Source organism: Scedosporium apiospermum (genome assembly GCF_000732125.1).
Source record: "Scedosporium apiospermum strain IHEM 14462 chromosome Unknown SEQ_SAPIO_0110, whole genome shotgun sequence".
In the NCBI taxonomy this organism is placed as follows: Eukaryota; Fungi; Ascomycota; class Sordariomycetes; order Microascales; family Microascaceae; genus Scedosporium; species Scedosporium apiospermum.
In genome coordinates this window covers 557,309-580,280 of record NW_015971811.1, presented here as the reverse complement: position 1 = coordinate 580,280, position 22,972 = coordinate 557,309, and the positions used below count along the sequence as shown (strand labels likewise).

At 51.6% G+C, this 22,972-nt stretch overlaps 4 protein-coding genes and 1 pseudogene across 4 annotated transcripts; 4 read left to right on the top strand and 1 right to left on the bottom strand.

Annotated features, from left to right (window-relative positions):
- Positions 1 to 720: 720 nt before the first annotated feature.
- On the top strand, positions 721 to 3,168 carry SAPIO_CDS7124 (Phosphatidylinositol 4-kinase LSB6; the record flags this gene model as incomplete). Its single annotated transcript, XM_016789042.1, has 3 exons — positions 721 to 1,349; positions 1,420 to 2,029; positions 2,398 to 3,168. 3 exons carry the CDS (start codon positions 721 to 723, stop codon positions 3,166 to 3,168), a joined length of 2,010 nt encoding a protein of 669 aa, XP_016640869.1.
- Positions 3,169 to 15,154: 11,986 nt separating this feature from the next.
- On the top strand, positions 15,155 to 15,748 carry SAPIO_CDS7123 (annotated as a pseudogene; the record flags this gene model as incomplete).
- A 1,408-nt stretch (positions 15,749 to 17,156) lies between these two features.
- Positions 17,157 to 17,966, top strand: SAPIO_CDS7122 (uncharacterized protein; the record flags this gene model as incomplete). The annotated part of the gene is made up of 3 exons (XM_016789041.1): positions 17,157 to 17,468; positions 17,538 to 17,790; positions 17,845 to 17,966. 3 exons carry the CDS (start codon positions 17,157 to 17,159, stop codon positions 17,964 to 17,966), a joined length of 687 nt encoding a protein of 228 aa, XP_016640868.1.
- A 1,343-nt stretch (positions 17,967 to 19,309) lies between these two features.
- Positions 19,310 to 22,034, top strand: SAPIO_CDS7121 (uncharacterized protein; the record flags this gene model as incomplete). Its single annotated transcript, XM_016789040.1, has 6 exons — positions 19,310 to 19,317; positions 19,395 to 19,854; positions 19,920 to 20,467; positions 20,731 to 20,835; positions 20,903 to 21,639; positions 21,718 to 22,034. 6 exons carry the CDS (start codon positions 19,310 to 19,312, stop codon positions 22,032 to 22,034), a joined length of 2,175 nt encoding a protein of 724 aa, XP_016640867.1.
- A 432-nt stretch (positions 22,035 to 22,466) lies between these two features.
- SAPIO_CDS7120 (Uncharacterized protein) lies at positions 22,467 to 22,955 on the bottom strand (the record flags this gene model as incomplete). Its single annotated transcript, XM_016789039.1, has 2 exons — positions 22,467 to 22,782; positions 22,852 to 22,955. 2 exons carry the CDS (start codon positions 22,953 to 22,955, stop codon positions 22,467 to 22,469), a joined length of 420 nt encoding a protein of 139 aa, XP_016640866.1.
- Positions 22,956 to 22,972: the final 17 nt, after the last annotated feature.

Sequence of the window (22,972 nt, the reverse complement as noted above, 5' to 3'; positions counted from 1 at the left end):
GAGGATTTGTCAGTCAGTGTGCTACGGTCGGGAGGCGTTCACCTTCCCCGACGTTTCAATGTGGGGTGGACCGAGACGACGTCATTCCAGCCAGTCCACTGTCTTTGGCTCCGGAGGACCCACTAAAATTTACCCCAGTCCATCAGATGTCGGCTTTTATGAAGCTTAGTTAAGCATCGGGATAGCATCGGCTAATTCATCAATGACATGGTCCAACTGAACACGCTGATGCTTCGAGTCCAACAACCAGGAAAGGAGGTCATGACGGAGATCAGTGACCCGACTTCATATGCATCAAGAGAAGTCCCGAACCCAGCAGTGTAGACGTATCAACGGCAACCCCACGGTAAAATGTTTTTCGGCTCCCAATAATGGAATAAACATCAAGCGTCTCGGTTTACAAAATACCTCTTCTTTTCCTTTCTCGCCCTACTATGTACGTCCTCGCCCCTGGCCATAAAGTGCCCTCTATCCTGCCCCTGATTTCCAGGTTCCTGACACTTTCGTGCTACAATCTAGACATTCCACCGTTGAATTTCGAATTCGTCTCTCTTTAATTCCCGCGTAGAATCGTGTTCTCTTCTCTTGCCGACTCCTCGGCAGCGCCGACGAGTCCCATCCTTTTCTCTTATCGACTACCCCGAGCTCTTCTTGACCTGGAATGGAAGACAGATAGACCATTAGACAACACCTTCAGGCCCTCGAGAATTCATTACCACGATGGCCCCCACACGCCCCGCAACGACGGGATACGAACGCCTCGCCCAAGCCGACCGATTTAGCGATGACTCGGATGACGATGATCTCGCCCAGAGCTTTTCTTCTCTACAACCTCCACGCGCCCAATATAGTTCCTCACAATACGCGCGTTCTGACCGAGGAGCTGGTCGGTCCGGATATCGTAATCGGCGTGGAAGCAACGCCGGCGTCGACTTGAAGGCTATCAATGCCAGACTGGAGAAATGGGCCGATGAAATTGCTTCCAAGTTCAAGCGTACAAGAGCCACAACCCCCGGCGAGGAGGAACGGTTAGAGATACATCACTCAGTGTTTCGATCTCCCGAAGGAATCCGGCCCGTCACACCCGGAGAGCTTGCCGAGTACCAAGCAGCCATGTCTAAACAAGAGTTTGAGGAAATTGTCGATAGCGTAAGGACCGCTATTGAGCAAGGAGTGCACCCCCGGATGATTTCCCAGGGAAGCTCGGGTAGCTACTTCGCTCGGAATACGTCGGGAAAGGTGGTAGGTGTCTTCAAGCCGAAGGATGAAGAGCCTTATGCAGCCGGAAACCCAAAGTGGAATAAATGGATACACCGAAACCTCTTCCCTTGCTGCTTTGGCCGAGCGTGGTAAGTCATAAGGGCATTTCTTCTTGTGTGGATTTCTTTGTCTCCCGAATCAACCTAACATGCATCATAGCCTCATTCCGAATCTGTCGTACGTCAGTGAAGCTGCTGCCTACACATTAGACTGCCAATTGCAGACCAACCTGGTACCCTACACCGACGTTGTCTACCTCTCATCTAAATCGTTCCACTATCCATTCTGGGACCGACACAGCTTCTACCGCAAGAAGAAGCCCCTCCCCTCCAAACCCGGAAGCTTCCAGGTCTTCCTTAAGGGCTTCAAGGATGCCAACGTCTTCCTCCGCGAGCACCCTTGGCCCGATCAGTATCTGTCCGGATTTCGCACAAACGACTCCCACAGGAAGCGAAGGAGGAGATGGGCAGATAACTGCCGACCCAGCCGGTCATCACCTGCCGGTGACTCGGACAGTGAAGGGGAATCGGCGGAGGCTCTTTCACCAGGGCCTAACCATTTTGTCTGGACGGAAACTTTGAAGCAGTCATTTAGAGAAGAGTTGGAGAAGCTCGTCATTTTGGATTACATCATGAGAAACACGGATCGAGGGCTGGATAATTGGATGGTTAAGGTCGATTGGGAGACCCAGCAAGTATCCATCACCTCGGAACCTATACAAATGAACCTAAGGGATGGGGAGGAGGAAGACTCCGTTGGGCCTCGGCCAGTGAGTCTGAATGGGAGACCGCAAATGGCGGAACGTGCATCGTACCCTTACAAGACACAACGTCCCATGAAGGCTGCGAGCCCGTCCAGCTCCAGCGCGGAGCCGCAAATATCTATCGGCGCCATTGATAACTCGCTGTCTTGGCCATGGAAACACCCCGATGCTTGGAGAAGGCGAGTTGTTGCCCTCCTTTTTTGTCCATCTTACCCCTTTAGCTCATGTTCAGCATTGCTAACTCGCCGTTCTCTAGCTTCCCATTCGGATGGCTCTTCCTTCCGGTTGATCTCATCGGTCGGCCTTTCTCGGAGAAGACAAGAAACCACTTCCTTCCTCTCCTCACTTCCACACATTGGTGGAGTCAAACTCAGTACGAGCTCCGCAAGGTCTTCCAAATCGACCCCGATTTCAAGGAACGCATGTTCGCAAAGCAAATCGCCGTTATGAAGGGCCAAGCGTGGAACGTGGTCGAAACGCTCAAAACGCCCGACCACGGCCCTCTCGAACTCACCCGCCGCGCCAAGGTTTGCGTCTGGGATGACCTCGTGGACGTTCCCGTCGCGGTGCCCATGCGCGTGACATCGTCCGAATTCCGCCGCGGCTCAACCCACCGGCGCGACTCGATAGACGAAATGGACATTGGCGCCGTAGCTTCGTCTGCGCCGACGACCGTTTCGGACGGCGACCTTCTTGGTGTCGCCGCGAGTCCGCCGCCAGCTGATATGCCCCATCCCGGCCGCTTCGAGCTGACCCCCTCGGGCGATGACGGCCGGTCTCCGGATGAGGTCTCTGTGAACGCTGCTCCCAATTCGAAACGGCCAGTGCCTCCGAGGAAAGCTGACTCCGAGTCCGAGCCTGCTACCGGCTCGAGGCCGAGAATGAGCTACCAGGGTCCGTCGAGGGCGGCCCTTAACATGTACGCGCCGCCGAGGCATATTCGACGGTACTCACATGCGGCGCTGGCCTCGAAGAGGACGAATAGCATAGCGCAGCAACTCTACGGTGACGTTCTTGATGAGGACGACCTCGAGGGAGATCTTGGCTACGCTGCTGCGGAGGGCATGGAGGGGATTCACCGCAAGGTCATTGTTGAGCGGTTGGAGATGGTGAAGTCAAAGAATCCAGTTTTCAGCTGCTGGTAAGAGGAATAGATATATATCAAACGGTGCTGCTGATTCTCTTTTGGAGGGGGTTAGGGGCGGTGAGTTGTTTTGTTATGATCAGTCATGGATGGCCTATAAAATGCATCACCTCCATGATTTCCTTCCAGACTTCTCTCCTTACCTTCTGGAGAGGAGCATGAAGTTTTCTCCACTTTCAAAAGACGTTTGAAAACAATATAGAAAGCCTTACGAAAAATAGATGGGAAAAAAAAATCATCACTGGAGACGAAAAGAGACGGACGGGAAATCGCAAGGAGTTAAGGGGTACTGTTTCTGCATCAACTACTTTCTATTTTGTAATACATTACTACCACCACTTTGGACAATACCCCAGAGAAAGGGGAAGAAAAAGAACCAAGAAGTTTATCCAATGGAAATTAGTCGTTCACAGAAACAAACTTGCAACTTCGTCCTTCCAGTGTCTTCCCTACAGCGACCACTATAACCATGATGATTTCGTCGGGCCGTTCATAATACCTACGCTTAAAAAAGAAGAGGGAGGGGGGAAGAATAGACGAAAACAAACGCAAGACGGCTTCCCGCACCCGTCTCTTTGGCCAGAGAGAGAATCACTCACGCCCCGCCTTAGTTCCGCACATCCACTTCATCCGAGGTCAAAGAGCGCGGGATGGATTCCGGGGAGGGGGACGTTTAGCCAAGACGACGAAGATTTCTCCGCGCGGGAGGACGACGAGCGACCGGGCGCCAGGGAAAGTTTGAACAAAAGAAAAACTGCCACTCCACGCGTTCATGTAGGGTGGGAAATAGATGTTAGATTCCATTTGGCTGGGAAGTTTTGGGGACACGCGAGATACAGACGAGATGTTCAAAAATCGTGACCTAGCAGATGCCACACATATACAGGTTTCCTAAAACGTCCTTTGGGAACGACACAACTTCTGGCCTTGGTGCGAAGTATGCGTAGGTCAGGCGAGAGAAGGACGAAGTAATAATGCGGAATGGATGGACAAGGATATCGCCTCGGCGGAATAGTACTTCGCCGACCAAAATGGAAATACCCCGGACCTGATACGGGATAGACCCAGTTCCTCCGGACAGGGGCTCTCCCACTTCGCCGGGATGTATTGCGAAATGGGGGGATGGAGAAATCAGGATTGGCTTCGAATTATAAGTCCGGACCCAAAGAAGCGGGTGGCCGGGAACAGGTACTGTATAATCTGACAGGATGAGACGAGTGGTGATAGGGCAAGCAAGAGAAGGAGGAGAAGTAAAATGGGGGAAATGGTATCAAATTCAGATATGACATTGACCTGTCATGTCGTACTCCGGGGAGTTTTTCCTGTCATATCGCTAATGAACTTGAATCCACGGCACTTGCGCTTCGTCTAAGGTTTCATTGAACGGTTGGCGAATAGCAAGATACAGGTAGATATTTCATGCAGAAGGGGGAAAGCAGAGTGAGGGTATGCCGGCCCTTCTTTCGCATGAGCTTCCGACTAATATCACCCTTATCGAATGTGGGTAAATGATCAAAAAGGAAAAAGAGAACAAAACGAAAGGGCAGGGGTGGGTAGCAAGTGACGCCGAAGTCGCTCCTCCGCTCCTCCCCATGCCTTTCACCCGGGGGGGGGAGATAGCGAGGCGTCTTTTCCCTCATCAATATGGTATCTTATATCGCCCTCGACAAGCATTCCAAATGGATGCGGCCATGATCATGTTATCCTCTGCGATGAGGACAAGGGCAGGAATACCAATGAGGGAAGAGAAGTAAGGTTCGAGATAGCAACATCAAGGGCTAAGATGAGGAGGTCCCCGACCTGCAAGCATGGACTCGCTCATTCCCCCCTTTCCCTTCTTCCATCAAGAGACACATTGTATTATACCGAGGTATACCAACCCGGCCTAGCAGTCGGTTGGTTCCTTTTTTTTTTTCTCTCTCGTTTTCTCTATTACTTCGTAGATAACGGAGCGAGCCTTCTTAGGGAGGGATCATCAACAAGGATGACGCAAGGTAGCCCCGACGGAGCAAGAAGAAAGGGGAAGAGGAGGATCCTGGAGATGTTAGGGAACGAGGGTCAGCGAAGATGACCACATCTGCATGCCGTTGGGGATGCTTCCCAAAGTGTGGGAAGATGGGTAATGTACTCCATAATTTTCCCAGACATCCATGTCGACGTGGTCCTGGTTTTATAATTGGTAATAAAAATTGCAGGACGAGGAGAAGGCATTAGCCAAATTAGACATGATCCGTCAAAAAGTGCCTCCCGTGGTCCAATTGCATCAATCACTCGGAAAACTTGTCCTCCAACAAGCTTTTCCGGGCGTGGCATGGGATGGCCTGGCCTAGGTCCCGCCAGCAGAAAAAAAGAAAAAAAAAAGGACTGGCCAAGAAGCTGATTCTGAGGCTTTCAGAAAAGGCGACCTACCACGTATCAGTCGCGCATGTACGTGAGTCCAGGTCGGTCTCCCTCGAAAGACCCCGGTCATGCGGCCCCGCGCGTCAGTCAAACGCAAACAGAAATTTATGTGGCGGAAAAAAATAAATAAATAAATAAAATAAAAAGAAGAAAAGTAAAATCACTTGCAGTTCAGGCTGCCCGTACCGAGCCTCTGGGACACGCCCAGGAGGTTGGCGCAAAGAAACAACGGGACCGGCCCTTGTCAGACTTGCGGTATTACGAGCACGCTAGTGCTTCCAAACCCTGGATCCGTCTGGACACTAGAAGCCACTAAGCACAAGCAGAACCTGGGTTGAACCCAAGAGTCTGGTAAAATCAGCGCAGGGGAGCGAGCTGAAAACGGAGACGCCGCTCAAGTGGTGTTTGTTGCAGCACCGTTATCCCTCTCCGGTTACCGAAGGCTTGGTTGAAGCTCTCATACAAGTCCGAAACACAAGAAAGTGGTACCCAGATCCGTGACAGGAGCACTGCCAGCAGGCAACTTACCTCGCACACTGCGGAAGTACATAATGGCCCTTTGTAGAGATCCTGGATTCGGGCCGGGGACGGCTGGCGTTCGGCATCAACTGCCACGTGTAGCAGTGGGCGCGTTCGTAAACCAGCCTCCTCTCTTCGTGTCTGCAGGAGCACTGGAGCATGGTCAGCCAGCGAGATGATGGTGTGGACAACGAAGAAATTTGCGCTCTCTCTCTCATACACACACACACACACAAGTACTTTGTATACACAAAACCGACAACTTGTAGATAGTGCTGTGCTTGGCTGTGCTGCGTCAATGCCCTTGCTGACGTGCAGAAACACCCGTGTGCCCCATCGTGTACAAAATGTTCATGCCCTAGCGTACTCCGCCAACCACAAGATACAAGTTGGACAAGCAGCAAGCACACCAACGAAGAGGGAGGTTCGGGTTCGGGCTAGGAGGGCATCAAATTGAGGTTAGTTTCCGAAAAATTGGTTAGGGAGGGGGTGAAGGGGTGTGGAATCCATCCATTCCACTGGATTTCAAGGTACAAAGTACAGAGCGAAGGAAGGGAAATTTGTCCACATTACAACCCCGGCCGAGTCATCTCCCACCCACGTCTTTTGTAGTGTACTTCGTACCTTCAGCCGACAAGTTTTCCTTCATTCTTCGTCCATACCAAGGAGTATGTATACTTCGTCGGCTGAAAGACACCACTCGAAATTAACTGGAGGATGGAGTCAGCCGCCGTTCTGCCTCGTCACATTTCTTCGACATAAATGGACAGCAGCAGAGAAATTCTGCATGCGAGCCTTCAGAAAAGGTGATTCAAACGACCACTGGTGGTCATCGCCGACTGAGCGGTCCGGTCGCCTCGGGTGGCCATGCGCTGTGATGTAGGGTGCCACCCGCACACGCGTGGGCGCAAAGATACGCAAAAACGCGCTCAAGAGAGAGTGCCTGCCAACTCATAACACGCTCCTTTCTCCATGCATTCTTGACCAGGCCAGGGGGCCCAAAAGAGTATCGGTACGAAGGTACTTCGTAAAGTCTGATACTTCATACTGTACTGTAACCGGCTGGTCGGTACCACCCTCAACCCAGAAGCAGTTTGAGTGAGTCGGAGCGGGAAGAGCGGGCAATGATGTGCTGCTGGCTGGCCGGCCAGGCCAAGGTGTCCAGAGATGATAAGTGGGCCGCCTTTTTTATGACAGGGATGGGAGCAGGCAGGACACCGCCTTCATGTCGTCACAATTTCAACAGGGTCTTCCCACACCTTCGGTTCCCCTCCACCCCCCAATTTCCTGGAGCGTCGAAACGGTTCTCACGTACTATTTCACTACGAAGTATCGTCGTTTCGTTTGTCGTTTGTCGTGGACCATGGCTCGTCGTCGCCCCTTCGAAACTGTGGCGTTTAGGTTTCACCTAACTTAATTTCAACCAGAATTTTGGGCCACCACCTTCTGTCTCAGCTATCTCTTAGAAGTTAGACTCCCAAGTTAACCTGTAAGAAGCAATCGTGTGATGGCTTGGGCGCTATACCCTCGGAGTAGTGTATTAGTGCGCCACGACGTCAACGAGGAATAACCTGGCATATTATTAGTAGTTTAGAGTCCTATACGTCGTTCAAATTTCTTCACCACTCACACGATATCCTACGAGTCAGATGTCGAGTCGGGCCCCAAAATGTTTGTCTCGTGCTTTTCTGAATGTGGCGTAGTCCGTTCCCTTCGACCCGCCAAGTCCCGTTCTTGGTAGTGTTTACATCATGGCCTCGCTCGTCTTGATTCCCACTCCCCACTCGGCATAGTGAACGAGTGCAAACTAACAACAAGAAGGTCGAGGAGCAACGGCCTTGATCATGTCACTCCCAGTACGTATAATGTTAGTACTCCGTAGTCCATACTGCTTGCTTGAGACGGACTTGATCAGCTTCACCACCCACGTATCTGTTCTAGAAGTGGCTCCTCATGTAGCCAGAATGCGTAATTGATCCGTACTTGTACTAGACCAGGCGACAGGGAAGATTACGCAACGATTTCGGTGAAAGGTATGGTTCTAATCTTCCGGCGGTTAATTTTATTTTCCTCGTCTTTGCTTTCCTTGGATCCACCGCTTCTTCTGTCTCTGGGCATTGTCGCTGCGTCCTTAGACCCGGTTTTGTGAATCTGGTGACAGTAAGTGGAGCTCAGAAGCCCCAGTGGCGACGAGAGTTGCGGGAATCTTTCTCAGATGGCTGGACAAGAGTGCGGTATTATCCCAAGCTAAGTTTACCTTCCTTACCGCTCCAGAAGTTCCACAACACCCCTTAACGAGGGGTAACTTCACACACACACACTCTCTCTCTCTCAGGTCTTGGCCTCTCCCTCCTTGTCGGAGAATGACCTCTGTCTGCCAATAGGTTCCCTGCGTGATTTGTAGTGTATCAACGATGCACCACCTAGTGCATGTACAGGACAAGAATCGCAGCCCCCCGAACAGAAACATAAAGGATGGGAGGAAGGGGGGGAGATTCAACATCAGCCGCAGCGGCCCGCCCCAATGAGGGGAAAAGTGGTTCGCAGCCATTGCATTGTCCGGACAGGATGTGCGACCTGCAGCAAGTCTTGCGTTCTCCCTGAAGAAGAAAACCTTGAACAAAAATTGGCAATGGTCTTAGCGTAAAAGAGACAAAATCAAGGGTGCCGCCACAGGCTCTGCAAGGACCTACCTCGATCAAGGGGGCATCCTCGCCCTCATGCGAAGTATACAGGTCATTCATGGTTCTGGCCTAGCCCACGACAAGATGAGACCGGCAAGTATCAGCGGCATTTCCCTCCTCTTCGAATGCGGTTATTGTCCATCATGCCATGTATGTCCAAATCAACTCGAGGCGTAATCTGAAGCGATCTTTTGACGGTGTGTTAGACATGAGCTCTTCGGCTCTGGGGCGCACTTCCCCAACCTCTCCATAAATTACTCCTCGGCGGATATTAAAGTAGATTTATGACTACTTGGCCTGGGCGGAGATTTCGGTCCTGCGAGCGGAGCGCGGGCTGCCTCTAGGGTACGGCACCCAATATGTCTGGGCGGTGAGAGTCTGTTAGACTTCTGTTGGTATGTGCAATATTAGTGTTATCTCCACATCCGCCAGCCAGCCTGGTCCTCTTGTTGCAACAGAGGAAAGTCGGGTCACATTTGACCAAGAACACCAACTACCCACCCTACCCACCCTTTCTCCCGCCCTTTCATCAACGTGGATCCGATATGTTTCCTATCCACCGTACAGTATTGTACGGCGGTCTAGATCCGTTGACCCGTTAGGCTTGTCGAAATCATGGACGAGGTACCGGACGTAATCTCGCGCTGAAAAGCACTCGTATCCCCGTATTTAGACCTTCCATTCATAGAAACGGAGGCCAATTCGTCTAGGGTGTGGTGAGCCTTCGGCATGTCGGGTTTCCCGCTGCCCCCCCTTCCTTGTTTCTCGACCGTAGGCTCCGTACTATCCCGTTTCGGAGCGGCACCAGCCTGGGGACGTTTCCTCGGGGGTCTTCTCAGAGAGAATCCCAAGTCCATGTCCCCGGTATTCACCCACCTCTTTTGCTGATTCCCAGCGCACCAACCCCCTTTCTCTTCTCATTAGATTCGTTGGCTCACACTAACCCAACATGTATTGTACTAGGCCACATACTAGATTCCGTTGGAAGTTGTGAAACGTTCCTCTAATCCGTCGGTGCGCTTTCTCCATCCCGCACCCTGGATCTATGCGGGCACTGTGAAAATCGTGACCCGTTCTTCGGCGTTTCTCCCGCCTTGGATGAAACCCTTAGCCCACAACGTACCATCTCCTAATTTCGTTATGCCACACTTCCACTAAAGTCGCAACGACAAGTTTCCTCCCTCCCAAAGCAGGGGTCGTTCGGCCTCCGTCGCCAATCAGCGCCGGGCATTAGAATACAAAATTCAGGATATTCTTGTCGGCAGTGCAGTTGACGTCGCCTGAGGCCTGACCCAGACCGCGGCAGTGGTGTGTGCGTATACGTCTTGCATTTCCCATGAAGACTGGGGAGGGGACACTCCCGTATGCACGCATCATCAGAGATGGTCGTCTATGATGTCTGCTGGCATGGGTGACCCAATCAAACCGGTAGGTGCCGGCACTCTCGCCCGAAGCTAACGGCCCTTAATTGAGGTGCGCAATTATGGAGTGCTAGTATTGAACTAAGTTGGCTTATAGCCATTGGCCTGACTCTGTCCACTCCTCCCTGCTCTCTGGTCTGCTGAACCTTGGCTGGCCTCTTGACAGCAAAATCGGGCATCGACATGTCAACGGACGGAGTCGTTCGCTTTGTCCCTGCTTCTTCAAGCAGAGAGCCTCTACCACGGCAATACCTGTAGTAGACATGTCGTTTTTAGATAAAGAAAGGGCAATACATGACTCGGTTCATGATAGAGGACCTTCACTCACGATGCAGTCTTTGGCGCAGCCACAGTGGCCGCTCCAACCACCCTCCCCCCCAGCGTCGTTCCATTGTCCCTAAGCACCCTTCCAAGGCAGACGGTCCCGAGGTGGTCCGCGTACCAGTACTTTTGCGCCAACCATGTACAGCGACCCAGCAACTTCCACACCCCCTCCCTCTTTCTCCTAGTTCAGGCATAGAGGCGAATAGAGGATGTCGGGCTTTTGAGAATTGCGACCATTGTTCTGGAATTTTCGTGGGGAGATCACCTACACCTATTATAGAAGGTGGGTTTCTTCAATCGATGGGTTTTCTTCAATCAATACGGAGCCACACCGTCTTACCCAAACGGTAAGGATGGGGGTGAATATGACAACCCTCCGCCCGAGTCTATGACCACATCGTGGGGTGCAAGGCGACCTCCGTTAACCAATCCAAGCTGTATTATGGCGACAAGGGATCCACCGCTCCCACGAGCGGCCGTTTATTATGGGTTCTAGGCTCGACTGCCGCCAGTTTAACTGAGGCCCCGTGTGTCCAGTAAGAACTATCGTCTCTGCGCCGGTTCTGCTGGGTCTTTGGAATGAAGAAGGCCGAAGCTTTTGGGGATACCTGTTTCTGTGAAAGCCGTAGTAAGGTTGATGTTCACCGAAGTGTTGTTCCAGCTCTAAATCCAAACGTGTGAAACCGAAACCCACGAACAGCACACGATCTTTATCGTCAGCATCAAAGGAGAAGCGCGTTTATAACAACACATACCCAGTTGCGATATGGCAAGGTAACGCTCCCCCCCCCCCCCTTTTCCTCGCGTATGCCCGCTTAGAGGGCCGCCCAAATAACGAATACTTGCAAGCTCGTCAACATCAACCGACCCGGGAACCGTCCCTGCGGACCAGGAGTTCTTTGATACAGTTACCCATCATGGGAGAGAGTATCAAAAGTATTCCGTGGAAAATGGAGTATACTTCTGCCCTATCGACGAGGTAAGGCATTCACGACGCCCGCGTAGCATTAGAGGGACAGAAACTTGACGCCTTTCCCACGTCCCAGGACGAGATCGATCGTCTCGGTATCATGCATTCGGTGTTCTGTCGAGTGTTCGATAACAGACTGATATTCCCGCCCATCCGGAACCCGAGGAGAATATTAGACTGCGGCTTTGGGGCTGGAGATTGGGCCATCGCTGTTGCCGAACGCCATGAAAACTGCGAGGTATGTTCCTTCCCCATCCATTAGCATCTAGGTTAGGATTCGCAAGAGAGGAATGTAATCAGCCTCGTTAGGCGAACCGAACAGGCCGACCTAGATGTTGTATAGGTTGTTTTCCAAACCATCCGATAGGCTTGGGGCCCCCGGGAAATAGATGCCGCAACGCGAGGAGTAGAAAACCGTGGACTAACGAAATCTCCGCCTATAGGTAACCGGCATCGACGTGAGCCCACACATGTTCCCAGAGAATTACCCAGATAACTTTGATCCACAAATCGACGACTTGAACGGCAGGTCAGCCATCAGACCCCAGCCCTCGCGAGCCAACTGGCGAAACTGATCAGAAATCCCAGATTCACCTTCCCGTCCAACCACTTTGATCTCGTCCATAGCCAGATGATGGCGGGAGGCATCCACTCAAACAGGTGGCGGAGCTACCTTGCAGACATCTTCCGGGTGACGCGGCCAGGAGGCTGGTGCCAAATGGTAGAAATCTACTTCAACGCGCAGTCCGACAATGGAACATTAACAAATGGTGAGCTCGCTGGGATCCGGCAAGACCGAGGACAGGCTGTTGCGAGAATTAAATTGAATTCTAACTGCATCTTGGCTAGATCATGCTCTCCGGCGCTGGTCCCGAAGGTACCTGCGGAGCGTCCATCCATACAAAGATCCCCGAGCTCCCTTACAGATGGAGGGAATGTTGCGCAGCGCGGGCTTCGTCGATGTCGAGTGTCGAGTGCTGAACCTGCCAACGTGTGCTTGGCCGAATAGTACCGCTCCCTTGCTTTTTCGTTGTCATGTGGCTTCGACACTCACAGTGGTTGGGGACCGGCGAAACGGTTGACTGACAGACGTGCAGATGATCGGGAGCGCAACATCGGAGCCGCCAATCGAGAGAATGTCCACAGATTTTTATCGTCTATGGCCGTCTACCCGTTCACAGAATTCCTAGGGTATGCTCTCTGCCACCGGGAAAGAGATTGCGGATTCGCGACTTACCACCGCGCAATAGCATGTCGATATCCGAAGTTCAAATTTTAGTAGCCCAAGCGAGAAGTGAGGCTAGCAATCCCTCGTTCAAGGTGAGATAAACAATTTATCTCTTTTGAGACTCTGTGCGCCGTGTCCCCAAGGATTACGCTGACCAGTGTGGACCGGTTCGGCGAGTGGGCAACCAAGGCATATTTCCCATTGTAAGTTCTCTGGCCTCAATCGTGGGATTCAGCCGGAGATTGACTAGCACAGGTACGTTTGCATTGGGAAAAAGCCCCGGAGATAGAATACACTGCAGGTCGTCCGGCGTCAAGGGATCTAAAATCTGCAAGGATTCTGTGGTGATGAGTCGGAGCCCGGATCATATTGGGCGCAACTTTTGAAATCTCATAGCATAGCGTAATGAAGTGTGGGTAAGGCGAACTCCGGAGTCAAGAAATAAGTCTCGACGTTCATGTGTTGGTCGCAAGTTGGTTTTCAGTCGTTGCACATCGACAGCATCCAGGCAGGGAATGAGGCATAATGCTTGCGGATGGCAAGACAGATTGATGCCTTGGCATCATTGGGGAGAAAAGGCTCTAGGTATGACGACAAGAGGGGAGTCCATTCGAAATCTCTTTCCATCCTTCCGCACAGGACTGCCAACTCGAAAGTTGCATCCATTGGGGATGCAGAGGGCGGGAGGGGCGCTCTTGCCGAGCGCCCCAGCGGCCCGCAACTTCCCACTGAATCTGGAGACTGCAATAGAGTTTCTGGTTGATTTTAAAGCCCGGATTATTGTGTACTGCTCTCAGGAGTCGGCCATGATTCGCTGTCAGCTGCTGTGACTTATGCATGCTGGCAACTCGATGTACCTTTTGATAACAGTTGCAAGCGCATAAGTTCAACAGAGCTTGTACATGTCATCCAGTTAGACCGGAGGGTGCAGCCAGGTGTCTGTTAGGCACATGCCGGGGTAAAGCATCTTCCGCATCATGGGAAGGCGCCACGGCTCAGCAGGCCATGGGTGGATTCCTGGAAATCACGGCATGGGTGTTGGGGAGGGGAGGAAGCGCCGAAGGGGCTTGACCCTCTTCTGAGTGGGTAGTCGCGACTCACGAACGCCACGCTACTACTCTAGATACCCAAGCAGGCAAGGGCTTGGGGATGTGAAGTTGCTTGCTGTCATGGCTTCTGAGTTGCTTCCAATGTTGTTGGTGATGTCACCATAACTTTAGACCCAAGTCGAGCAACGATAGAGCTAGCCAAGGAAGGTACTAGTGCCTCTGGTTGAAGAACAGAACAATCCACGCGTCTCATAATACGTTTGGGTGAGGGTTGGGAGCGACTCGTGGGCAACCCAGGGGAAAAGGAGGAGACGGACCCGACAGCTTGGTAAATGAGGCCCAGCCTAATCTACCTGGGGTTTCTGAGAATATGCCCGGTGGAACCGTTGGGCATCTTCACCAAGAAGAAAGACACAGCCCCGAGCGAAGGAATGACCTCGTAATTTACAAAGCATGAATTGGGCATTTGACCATTAACTACGAAGCAGTTCTCCATCTGGCCTCAACTCTGTGTGTCGTCTACGTGTAACATACATCCTTCGTGGGTGTTCTCGACGGATCCAGCAATTCTCTAGCTTACCGCGAGAGCCGATTTTAAGTATCCTGTCAAAGCCATCGATTTAAAGAGCTATATGGAAGTATACAGGGCCATTTTCATCTGAGGGACTCCCTTCCAGGCCTTCCAGGAACGGCTCATAAACCCTCTGTTCTGGAGGAAGTTTCCGTGGGTATTAGAGCAATGCGAGAAAGCTCTTTCCATCGGCGACAGAGTTAGTTCTCACGAGGTCCCAGCGGTCCTCATGGAAGATCTTCAGACAGTGATTGATGGATTGTGATGGCGCTAGGGCTATCAATTCGTTTTCGTGATGTCAGTTGGTGGTTCGAGCGTTGACACCAGCCCGCTAAGGACCCCGTAATCCCAGACCAGGCTCCTCCTGCCAACGTCCACGAACTTCGAAAAGCATGCCTTGGGTACTTTGCGCTTGATCAAAACTGTAATCGAAGATAAGACTATGCAGTATCGAAGAATAGTGCTCGGCACTATCACAAAATATTGATCACGCATCGTTGAAGGAATAACGCGCTCTTTTTGTCTTTTGTGGGTATTAATTGCCAATTGGAGAAGATCATCTGGCCAAGATTCTGCCAAAATCCAGTCGTACGCACAGACCTCGGGTAAGGATCAATTGATGGCCTGCACTCCTTCCAAGATCTTGACTCCCCATTAGCCAATGACAAGCTTCAGATTGCTAGCTCCAACATACTTCCTCTCCAACGCTGAATTTTCCTTGACAGCTGATGGAGCCACAGAGTACACTCCACGATAGCTTCAGACTTCAACAAGCCCACTTCATCTCGCCCCAGCAGCCTAAATAGGCCCTATCACTCAAAATGGCATCCAGAATTTTCGCCCGCCGCTTCGTCGCGACATCGCGCCTTGGAAGCGCCATGCCGCGAATCGCCCTCCCCCAACGATCGCTCGTACGACTCTACTCGACCAGCAATGACACCCCTCCCCTTCTCCAGAAGCTCAAGGGCGACTTGAAGACGGCGATGCGCGCCAAGGATGCCGCGAGGCTCTCCGTTCTCCGCTCCATCATGTCCGCTACCCTCAACGCGTCCAAGGGACCAAACCCCATCCACACCGATGTTCAGCTGGTTGCGCTGCTTAGGAAGACACAGAGGGCGTCGCTCGACGCCGCTAAGGAATTCAAGGACGCGGGAAGAGAGGACTTGGCGCAGAAGGAGGAGGAACAAGCTCAGATTATGGAGGAATACGTGGCCGGCAGTGGGGTCCAGGTCCTCAGCGAACAAGAGCTGAAGGCCCTGGTGACGGAGGCCGTTGAAAGCGCAAAGAGCGCCGGCGTGGCACCTAAGGCTCTTGTGGGAGACGTCATGAAGAGGCTAGCGGGAGCCTTGGAGGGCAAGGATGTGGACCGGAAAGAATTGGCGAACATGGTGAGGCAATTGGCTGAGGCGGCTTGAAATCAATCTTTTGTGCACCCAGTCCGCTCATGATCTATTACACTTGTACAATACTGTATTAAAAAGTCCAGATGCCTCAAGATACTACCACTCAGCATAAATGTGACCATTTCCCCAAGTTCTGTGCTCCAGGTCATGCAAGAATTGGTTGGTCTCTCTATTCCATGATTGCCGAGCTGGGCCTTTGGGAAGCAGAGAAAATCTTGGGACCAATCAATAATGATGAAACTAATCGAGTACAATAAATGCAATTAGAAGCAGGAAAAAGAACTACAGAAGAAAACGAAAAAAAAGGGGGGGAAGCAAAGTAGACCCCATAGGGGAAAAGCTGAAAAGGGTAAAAAAGAAGCGAACTGTGCTTCGAACTTGGACGTGACCGGGATCGAACCGGTGACCTTTTACAGACGCCATTGGAAATTCCAATGTTGATGCGAAGCAAACGCGATACCACTACGCCACACGCCCTGTTGCTTCTGAAGACTGACCCGCATTAGCCTCAGTCTTGAATGTATCGGTGTGGATATCACATAAAAATTGACACACGCACACAACCTGGGAGGACATTGATCAAATGGGCATAGCGAATAAATGCGGCAGTTTTAATCAATTGATCAATTTTAGTGCGCTAATACCTCAGTATTACTTGCAATGACGAGATCTCAGGAACCTGGTCTAAGTGGGGGAGCGGGGACAAGACAGTGAAATCAGCGCAAAAATGATTGACCAGTTGTCCGCCCCATCCACTGAATATGGTCCATTACCCTCCGTACTTGTAGTGTACATCGGGGACTTAATATGCTGCGACCGGCTATCCCACCTGGCTTTCCTGGCTTTCCGCTAAACTCGGTTATTGTTACCATTGAGGCTCTACTAAGAATTTCGAGAAGAGATCTCTCTCTTTATCCGACGCATTTTCCATTGCATTGTTCTATCGAATCTGTACAATCCAGCTCTTGAGTGTGGATCGCATCAGTGCGTACTCTACTTCGTACCCAGGTCACGCGGAACCACTCGTTTATGTCCGTTGTAAGTAATGACCTTGATAACTTCACCGGCCAGTACCGGCTTATCGCACTGAACCGTCCAATAGCATGCACAGATGGAGATACAGTCTCGGGCATCAGAACTCTTCCTCAGCGTCTTTCAGCGAGCCACTCTGTCCTGTTAGAGTCGGTGAGATCGTTCCCGACAATCCCCCCCCTGAACCCAACAATTCGAAGCGACCCAGCCCTCAGGAGACATTGTACGCCGGGCCGAGACCGGATCCGCCCTTCTTCTCGAAACAAAAGCCGCCCGCCCACTTTTGGACACCGTACTAGTTTCTCCCCGCTTCCAACCTAAGACCACTCGAACCTCAGAGAACATCCAACCATCAATCATCCATCGATAATCAACCATCAACAACACAATGATTCAATACCCGTCAACCATCATCCCCACGGATAAAATCCTCACAGAGCAAACGGCTGGGCTGGTTCGGACTAGTCGTCGGGCTAAGGGCAGCGGAAGCAGTCGGTTCGATAAACTCGTGCAAGACCTCAAGGATGCCCTCGGGCCATCGTCAGGCTTAACGTCCGACGACGTAGATGTCGAACATCTAACCCGACTCTTTGAACAATATGACCCTGCCGATAAGGGATGGAGATCGTATTTCTTTGGAGATGCCTCACGGGATTACACCCGCAACCTGGTGGACGAGGGAAATGGAAAGAGCAATCTTGTAGGTGTAAAGGTGTAGAACGGACACCGAGGGCGAACGCAGATGCAACTAACATAAGGTCCACCACAGTTGGTGCTTGTCTGGACTCCCGGGAAGTCGAGCCCGATCCATGACCATGGCAATGCTCATTGCCTAGTGAAGATACTCAAAGGAAACCTGACGGAAACTCGATACGAGTTTCCCAAGGAGAGCGAAGAGGGCAAGCCGATGACCGTCATCTCAGAACGGGTTCATTCAGAGAATGCTGTAGCATACATGTCTGATGAACTCGGCGTTCATCGGATGAGCAATACCGGCAGCGACTTCGCTGTGTCTCTTCACTGTAGGTGTGAACTGTTGCCGAGTGCCTTGACTTCGCTAACAGTTCGTCGGTCAGTGTACACCCCTCCAAACGTTGCCAAGGGTGGATGCAACATCTTCGACCTGGGAACGAGCAAGAAGCGCCACATCAAGAAATGTGGGTATTATTCGGCGTATGGGGAGCTTGTGTGCGAGTAGGGGACCGACCGGACCGGCTGGATCTGGCTTTGGGTCTCCAGGACGGAAAGCAACCTAAACCCTACACATGATCTCTGGTGATCAGCACCTGTGTCTTTTCTGGGTATGATTAGTATCGTTCCGTTCGTTCCTGTGATGTCGTTATGAGGGATATTCAGCGTGGGAACTTTGGGCATGCTTTTGGAGTATTGGTATAATGAATTATGGGCCCAAGATTGGTATCATTATGAAACGGGCCTTCGAGAAACTGCCCCCAACATGTTAATGAGCATTTCTAATGGCGAGAGGAGGAATGAGGTGAAGTTGAAGCAGGGGGGGTAGTTTAGCATATGAAAGATTGCTTTCCATACCACAAAACCAGGTCACGTGCGATGGCATCATGAGGTGCAGTGGTGATTGGCTTGGTGTTTTGGATCTGAAAATTTGGGCGGAGTTGGAGACGACGCTCCAAATTGGGCACGTGACATCGCGCCTAATTGGAGCAACTTCTTGACCTCTTGACACTTATCTCACCGCGTGGACGTCGCGCGGACTCGAGGCATAGTTTCATCCCATTCATTCCATTTCCACCAACGTTCTTTGTCAGCCTCTCCCGGTCTTTCTCGCCATCAGCCATGGAATTCCATAACGATGTAACTTTCCGCGGATTAGGGGCGAAGTACTTACTGAGATTGACTCGATTCTATCATGACGTGAAACGCATTCCAACACGGGCGTTTGTAAAAGGAAGGCAAAGTCTATGTTGTTCCTGCACCTGTCCTCTCCGCACCACTGGTTTCGGGCGCCTTCTTCTATCCTCCATCCTTCCTACCCCAATAATCTTAGATTTCGAATATACCACATTTTGCCTTCTAACTGGCTGCACCTACCTGCAGAACCTTCTGTGTCGTGCCTTCCTCTATCGTCTTGCTTGAATTTAGGCTTACTAGGTAGGGGTGCCTTCCTTCTTCTCTCGCATAGAATTTTCTGTGCCCTGCGGCGTGATTCATGCGATACACATTTCTCTGCTTTTAAGTAATCCTCTAGTCCTTCCCCCAGCTGCACTCTCTCCACTTGCCTGTCCTCTCATCCCTATCCCTCACTTCATCCAAGAGGCCCTTCGGATCCTGCTTCTGTTTAGTTAGGGACACCACGAGAATCAATTGGTATGAGTTCGTCACGAAAACGGCATCCCTCATCCGAGGATGGGGGGCTGGACACAGATTTCATCGGCGATTCCGCAGAAGGGGGCAAGGGTCCTTCTTCGAAGAAGCCCTGTCTGAGCCACATCACATACTCGAATGTCCCAGCGGAGATATCACTCCCAGACAAGCTTGAAGACCGAGTCCTTTTGCTTCAACAAGATGGAGAAGTTCACTTCCAAATTTCAAACCAAACCAAAGAGGCTGTGGAGCCTCCTCAAACTAATTTAGATACGCCGCCATCCAGCACGACCACACATTCCTCTACGTCAGAGAGCATCTCGAGCTCCGAGGGCACAACGAATAACACCCCGTCACCCAATGAAGCGAAAGACCTGGCCCTTACGGGTGAAGTCTCCCACGTTCCTGACCAGCTACAGCCCGTGAGCACTCTCTCGCCGAAACAAGACTCGGCCGAGCCCGAGAGCGGCTTGACAAAGAATGAACACATTGAAGTAGAGACTCCACAAGGAAACAGTGTATCTCCAAAGACCGAAGACGCAGGAACTTCAAAAGATGATCCTAACCCTATCACGGAAGACATGTATCTTGACCTGGAAGACGAGGATGCGAAATTCGAGCGGGCCACTATCGACGACAAGAGCTACGTGACCAACTGGACAGTCGATGAGAATTCACTGGCTCGCATGCCAGCCGCTCCCCAGCCCGCTCGAATCAAAACGCGGCTTTTGTTGCATCAACTGCAGGTGAGCTCATCACCTCTGCTCTAGTTTGTGTGAATTGACGGCTAATCGAGCGACACTAAACGCAGGCTCTACATTGGATGCAAGGCAAAGAGCATCCTGAATTATTGGAAGATGATTCGGATGTGATTCAATTCTGGGAACCCAAGAAAGGCGGCGGATACACCCATATAATTACTGGTGCGGTTGTCGACGACGCGCCTCCCCTTTTCTCTGGCGGGATTCTGGCAGATGATATGGGCCTTGGGAAAACGTTGGAGATGATAGCTCTTATACTCGCCGAGCCCGCAGAGCAGCCAACTCTGGTCGTGGCACCGTTGGGAGTCATGAGCAACTGGGAATCCCAAGTAGCCCGACACACATCCCCGGATCACAAGGTGCAAGTTGTGAGGTACCATGGAAAGGGCTGCGAGGCCACAATTGAAGACCTAGAGTCCTCGGCAATCGTCATCACTTCCTACAGTATATTGGCCAAGGAAACGAAACTACGGAAGGTAGCATGGCGGCGAGTCATCCTCGACGAGGGACACTTCATTCGGAACCCAGGAACCCAGACGGCCAAAGCTGCCTGCAAGCTCGAAGCTAATTCATACTGGGTCTGTACCGGAACGCCGATGTAAGCGATTAATTCCGCGGTGTAGCGCCTTAATTTCTTTTGTCTCCCCCTCCCTTTCTCCTCTCTCCCACTTTTTTCACTATTGGGAGGGAGCCTCGATCGCTAACCAGTTCCGACAGAATCAATACTCTGAAAGATGTCTACTCTCTTGCTAAATTTATTGGTGTCGAGGGTGGATTAGAATCCTGCCAGGTATTCACCAGCCTCATGAGAAAGAATCACCAACTACTTCAAATTTTCATGACCACGATTTGTCTCCGCAGAACGAAGAGGATGAACTTTGTCAATCTTCGACTGCCGCCAAAGACAGAGGAAGTTGTCCGAATCGAATTTACCCCAGGAGAGTACCAGATGTACAGAAAGCTTCTGTATGGCTCATCCTAGTCTTCGCTCTTCCCTGTTAAAGATGGTTTGAAGCTAACACACGGGTTACAGCGCGAGCGCACGAAAGGTCGCTGCACATTTCTTCAGAACTGGGAATTACGAGGTTTGGCGTACGTTGTTTGAGCGTATCCTTCGCCTCCGTCAAATGTGCGACCACCTGTCTCTGTGCAAGACGAAAATCGAAAAGGACCTCAAAAAGGAACTTCTAAAGCTCGTTTCCAAGAAGGATCCGTCCGCCTCCGATCTCCAAGAGGCCCTACGGCTAAGTGTTGAGGCTAACGGCACCTGCGCATCTTGCCAAGGCGCTCTCGAGCTGCATCGGAGGCCAGTTATGGCATCCTGTCTCCACGTATTTTGCGAATTGTGCCTACAAGAGACGATGAAAGTTGCATTGAGATGCCCGTCGTGTAAGAAATCCTTCGACAAGACACGAGTGATTCGGCTGGACGTGGAGCGTGCGTCAGCCACAAGCGAAGCAGTCATGAAGGGCCACAGTTCCAAAACGAAGGCATTGCTGTCGATTCTCGAGAAACGCCTGGCTCAAAAGGGGTCGAAAATTGTTATCTTTTCTCAGTGGACATCTTTCCTCGATATCGTTGCGAGGCATCTACTTAGGAATAACATCCAATATAGCCGTATCGATGGAACCATGTCGACGGGGGAGCGAGACAAAGGCGTTCAGTCCCTTAAGCGAGACAAGAATGTCAAGGTTATGCTCGCAAGCCTCCGCGTCGCTGGAGTTGGTATCGACCTGACTGCAGCCGATACAGCAATCCTGGCTGATACATGTAAGTGACTGTCCCTACCGCGGAATTCCTATGCTAGGCCTCTTTTTAGATATGATGGACTAATGTAACCCGGCTTAGGGTGGGCGCCTGCCGTTGAAGAACAGGCCATTGACCGCGTCCATCGCCTTGGACAGAAGCGGTCGGTGCAAGTCTTTAGACTTGTAATGAAGAACGCCATTGAGGAGAAGATTTTGATGAAGCAGGACACCAAGAGGGAGCTGGCGGGAACGGCCCTGCAAGAGGACTTTAAGCGGTTGATGTCTGCCGACGATGTTAAGAGGATGGTCAAAATTCTTCTTGAGGAGCCCAAGCCTGAGCTCGGTGACTCAAATTCTTCCCCCCAACCCAATTCCCAGCCCGGCAGTTCAAATCTTTCCCCTCAAGCCCAAGCTTGAGGGCCGGTGTTTCGTGACTGTTTTTCGTTGTATTTTATTTCCTCTCCTCTTTTCGTGTTAAGGATCGACTTGGTTGTTGGTAGGTTAGCTGGGGTTGCCGTTTGATTTCTCAGACAGCCAAGCTACGAGTGCTTTTATGATCTACCTGGGTTTATGCTCTGTTTTACGGATCCCGGAAGGCTTTAGTTCTCCAGCTGCAGGAGAAATGATAAATATTTGGTATTTGGGATGGTCATGGTCGAGGCTCTCCGGTAGCCATATGCTCCCCTCCAATTAGATGGCTGTTTCTGCCCCATCTCATTACTGGTATCACACTTAGGCTTTCAAATGAGAAAATACAGGTACATTTCAAATGCATCAATGTGTTCGCGAGCTAACGTGTACCAATCAATGCTCTGCTTATTCTGTCTTTCTCTTGCACACTGGCACTCTTTAAGGAGGCACCGCACCCCCAACTTGAGCCTCACCCCCAGACCCAATCATGGCCGTGACCTCAATCTCAATCTTCATCTCCTCCTCCATCAACCCCGCCTGGATCATGGTGGCTGCAGGCTTCGCCTCACCAAGCCACTCGCGAAGAAGCGGCCAGATGGACGGGAAGTCAGCGCGATCCGGGAGAATGTAGCGGACGCGAACGATGTCGCGCGTGGATGCGCCTGCGGATTGAAGGGTCGATGTTATGGTTGAGATGGTGTTTTTGGTCTGTTCTGTGATTGAGGGGGGCAGGGTGTTGGTGGCATAGTCGTAGCTTTTGCGGTCAGAGTCACTCGGTTAGTTGGTCAGTAGATGAGAGGGAAGAGGGAAGGGGAGGGCGAACCCCGTTGTACCGGAGACGAAGACCCAGGGGTGGGTGACTACGGCGCGGGAGTAGCCGATTTGGTCTTCGAAGGCGGAGTGGGAGGAGATGTTTCTTCGGGCCATAGTGGGTGAGGGGTGGT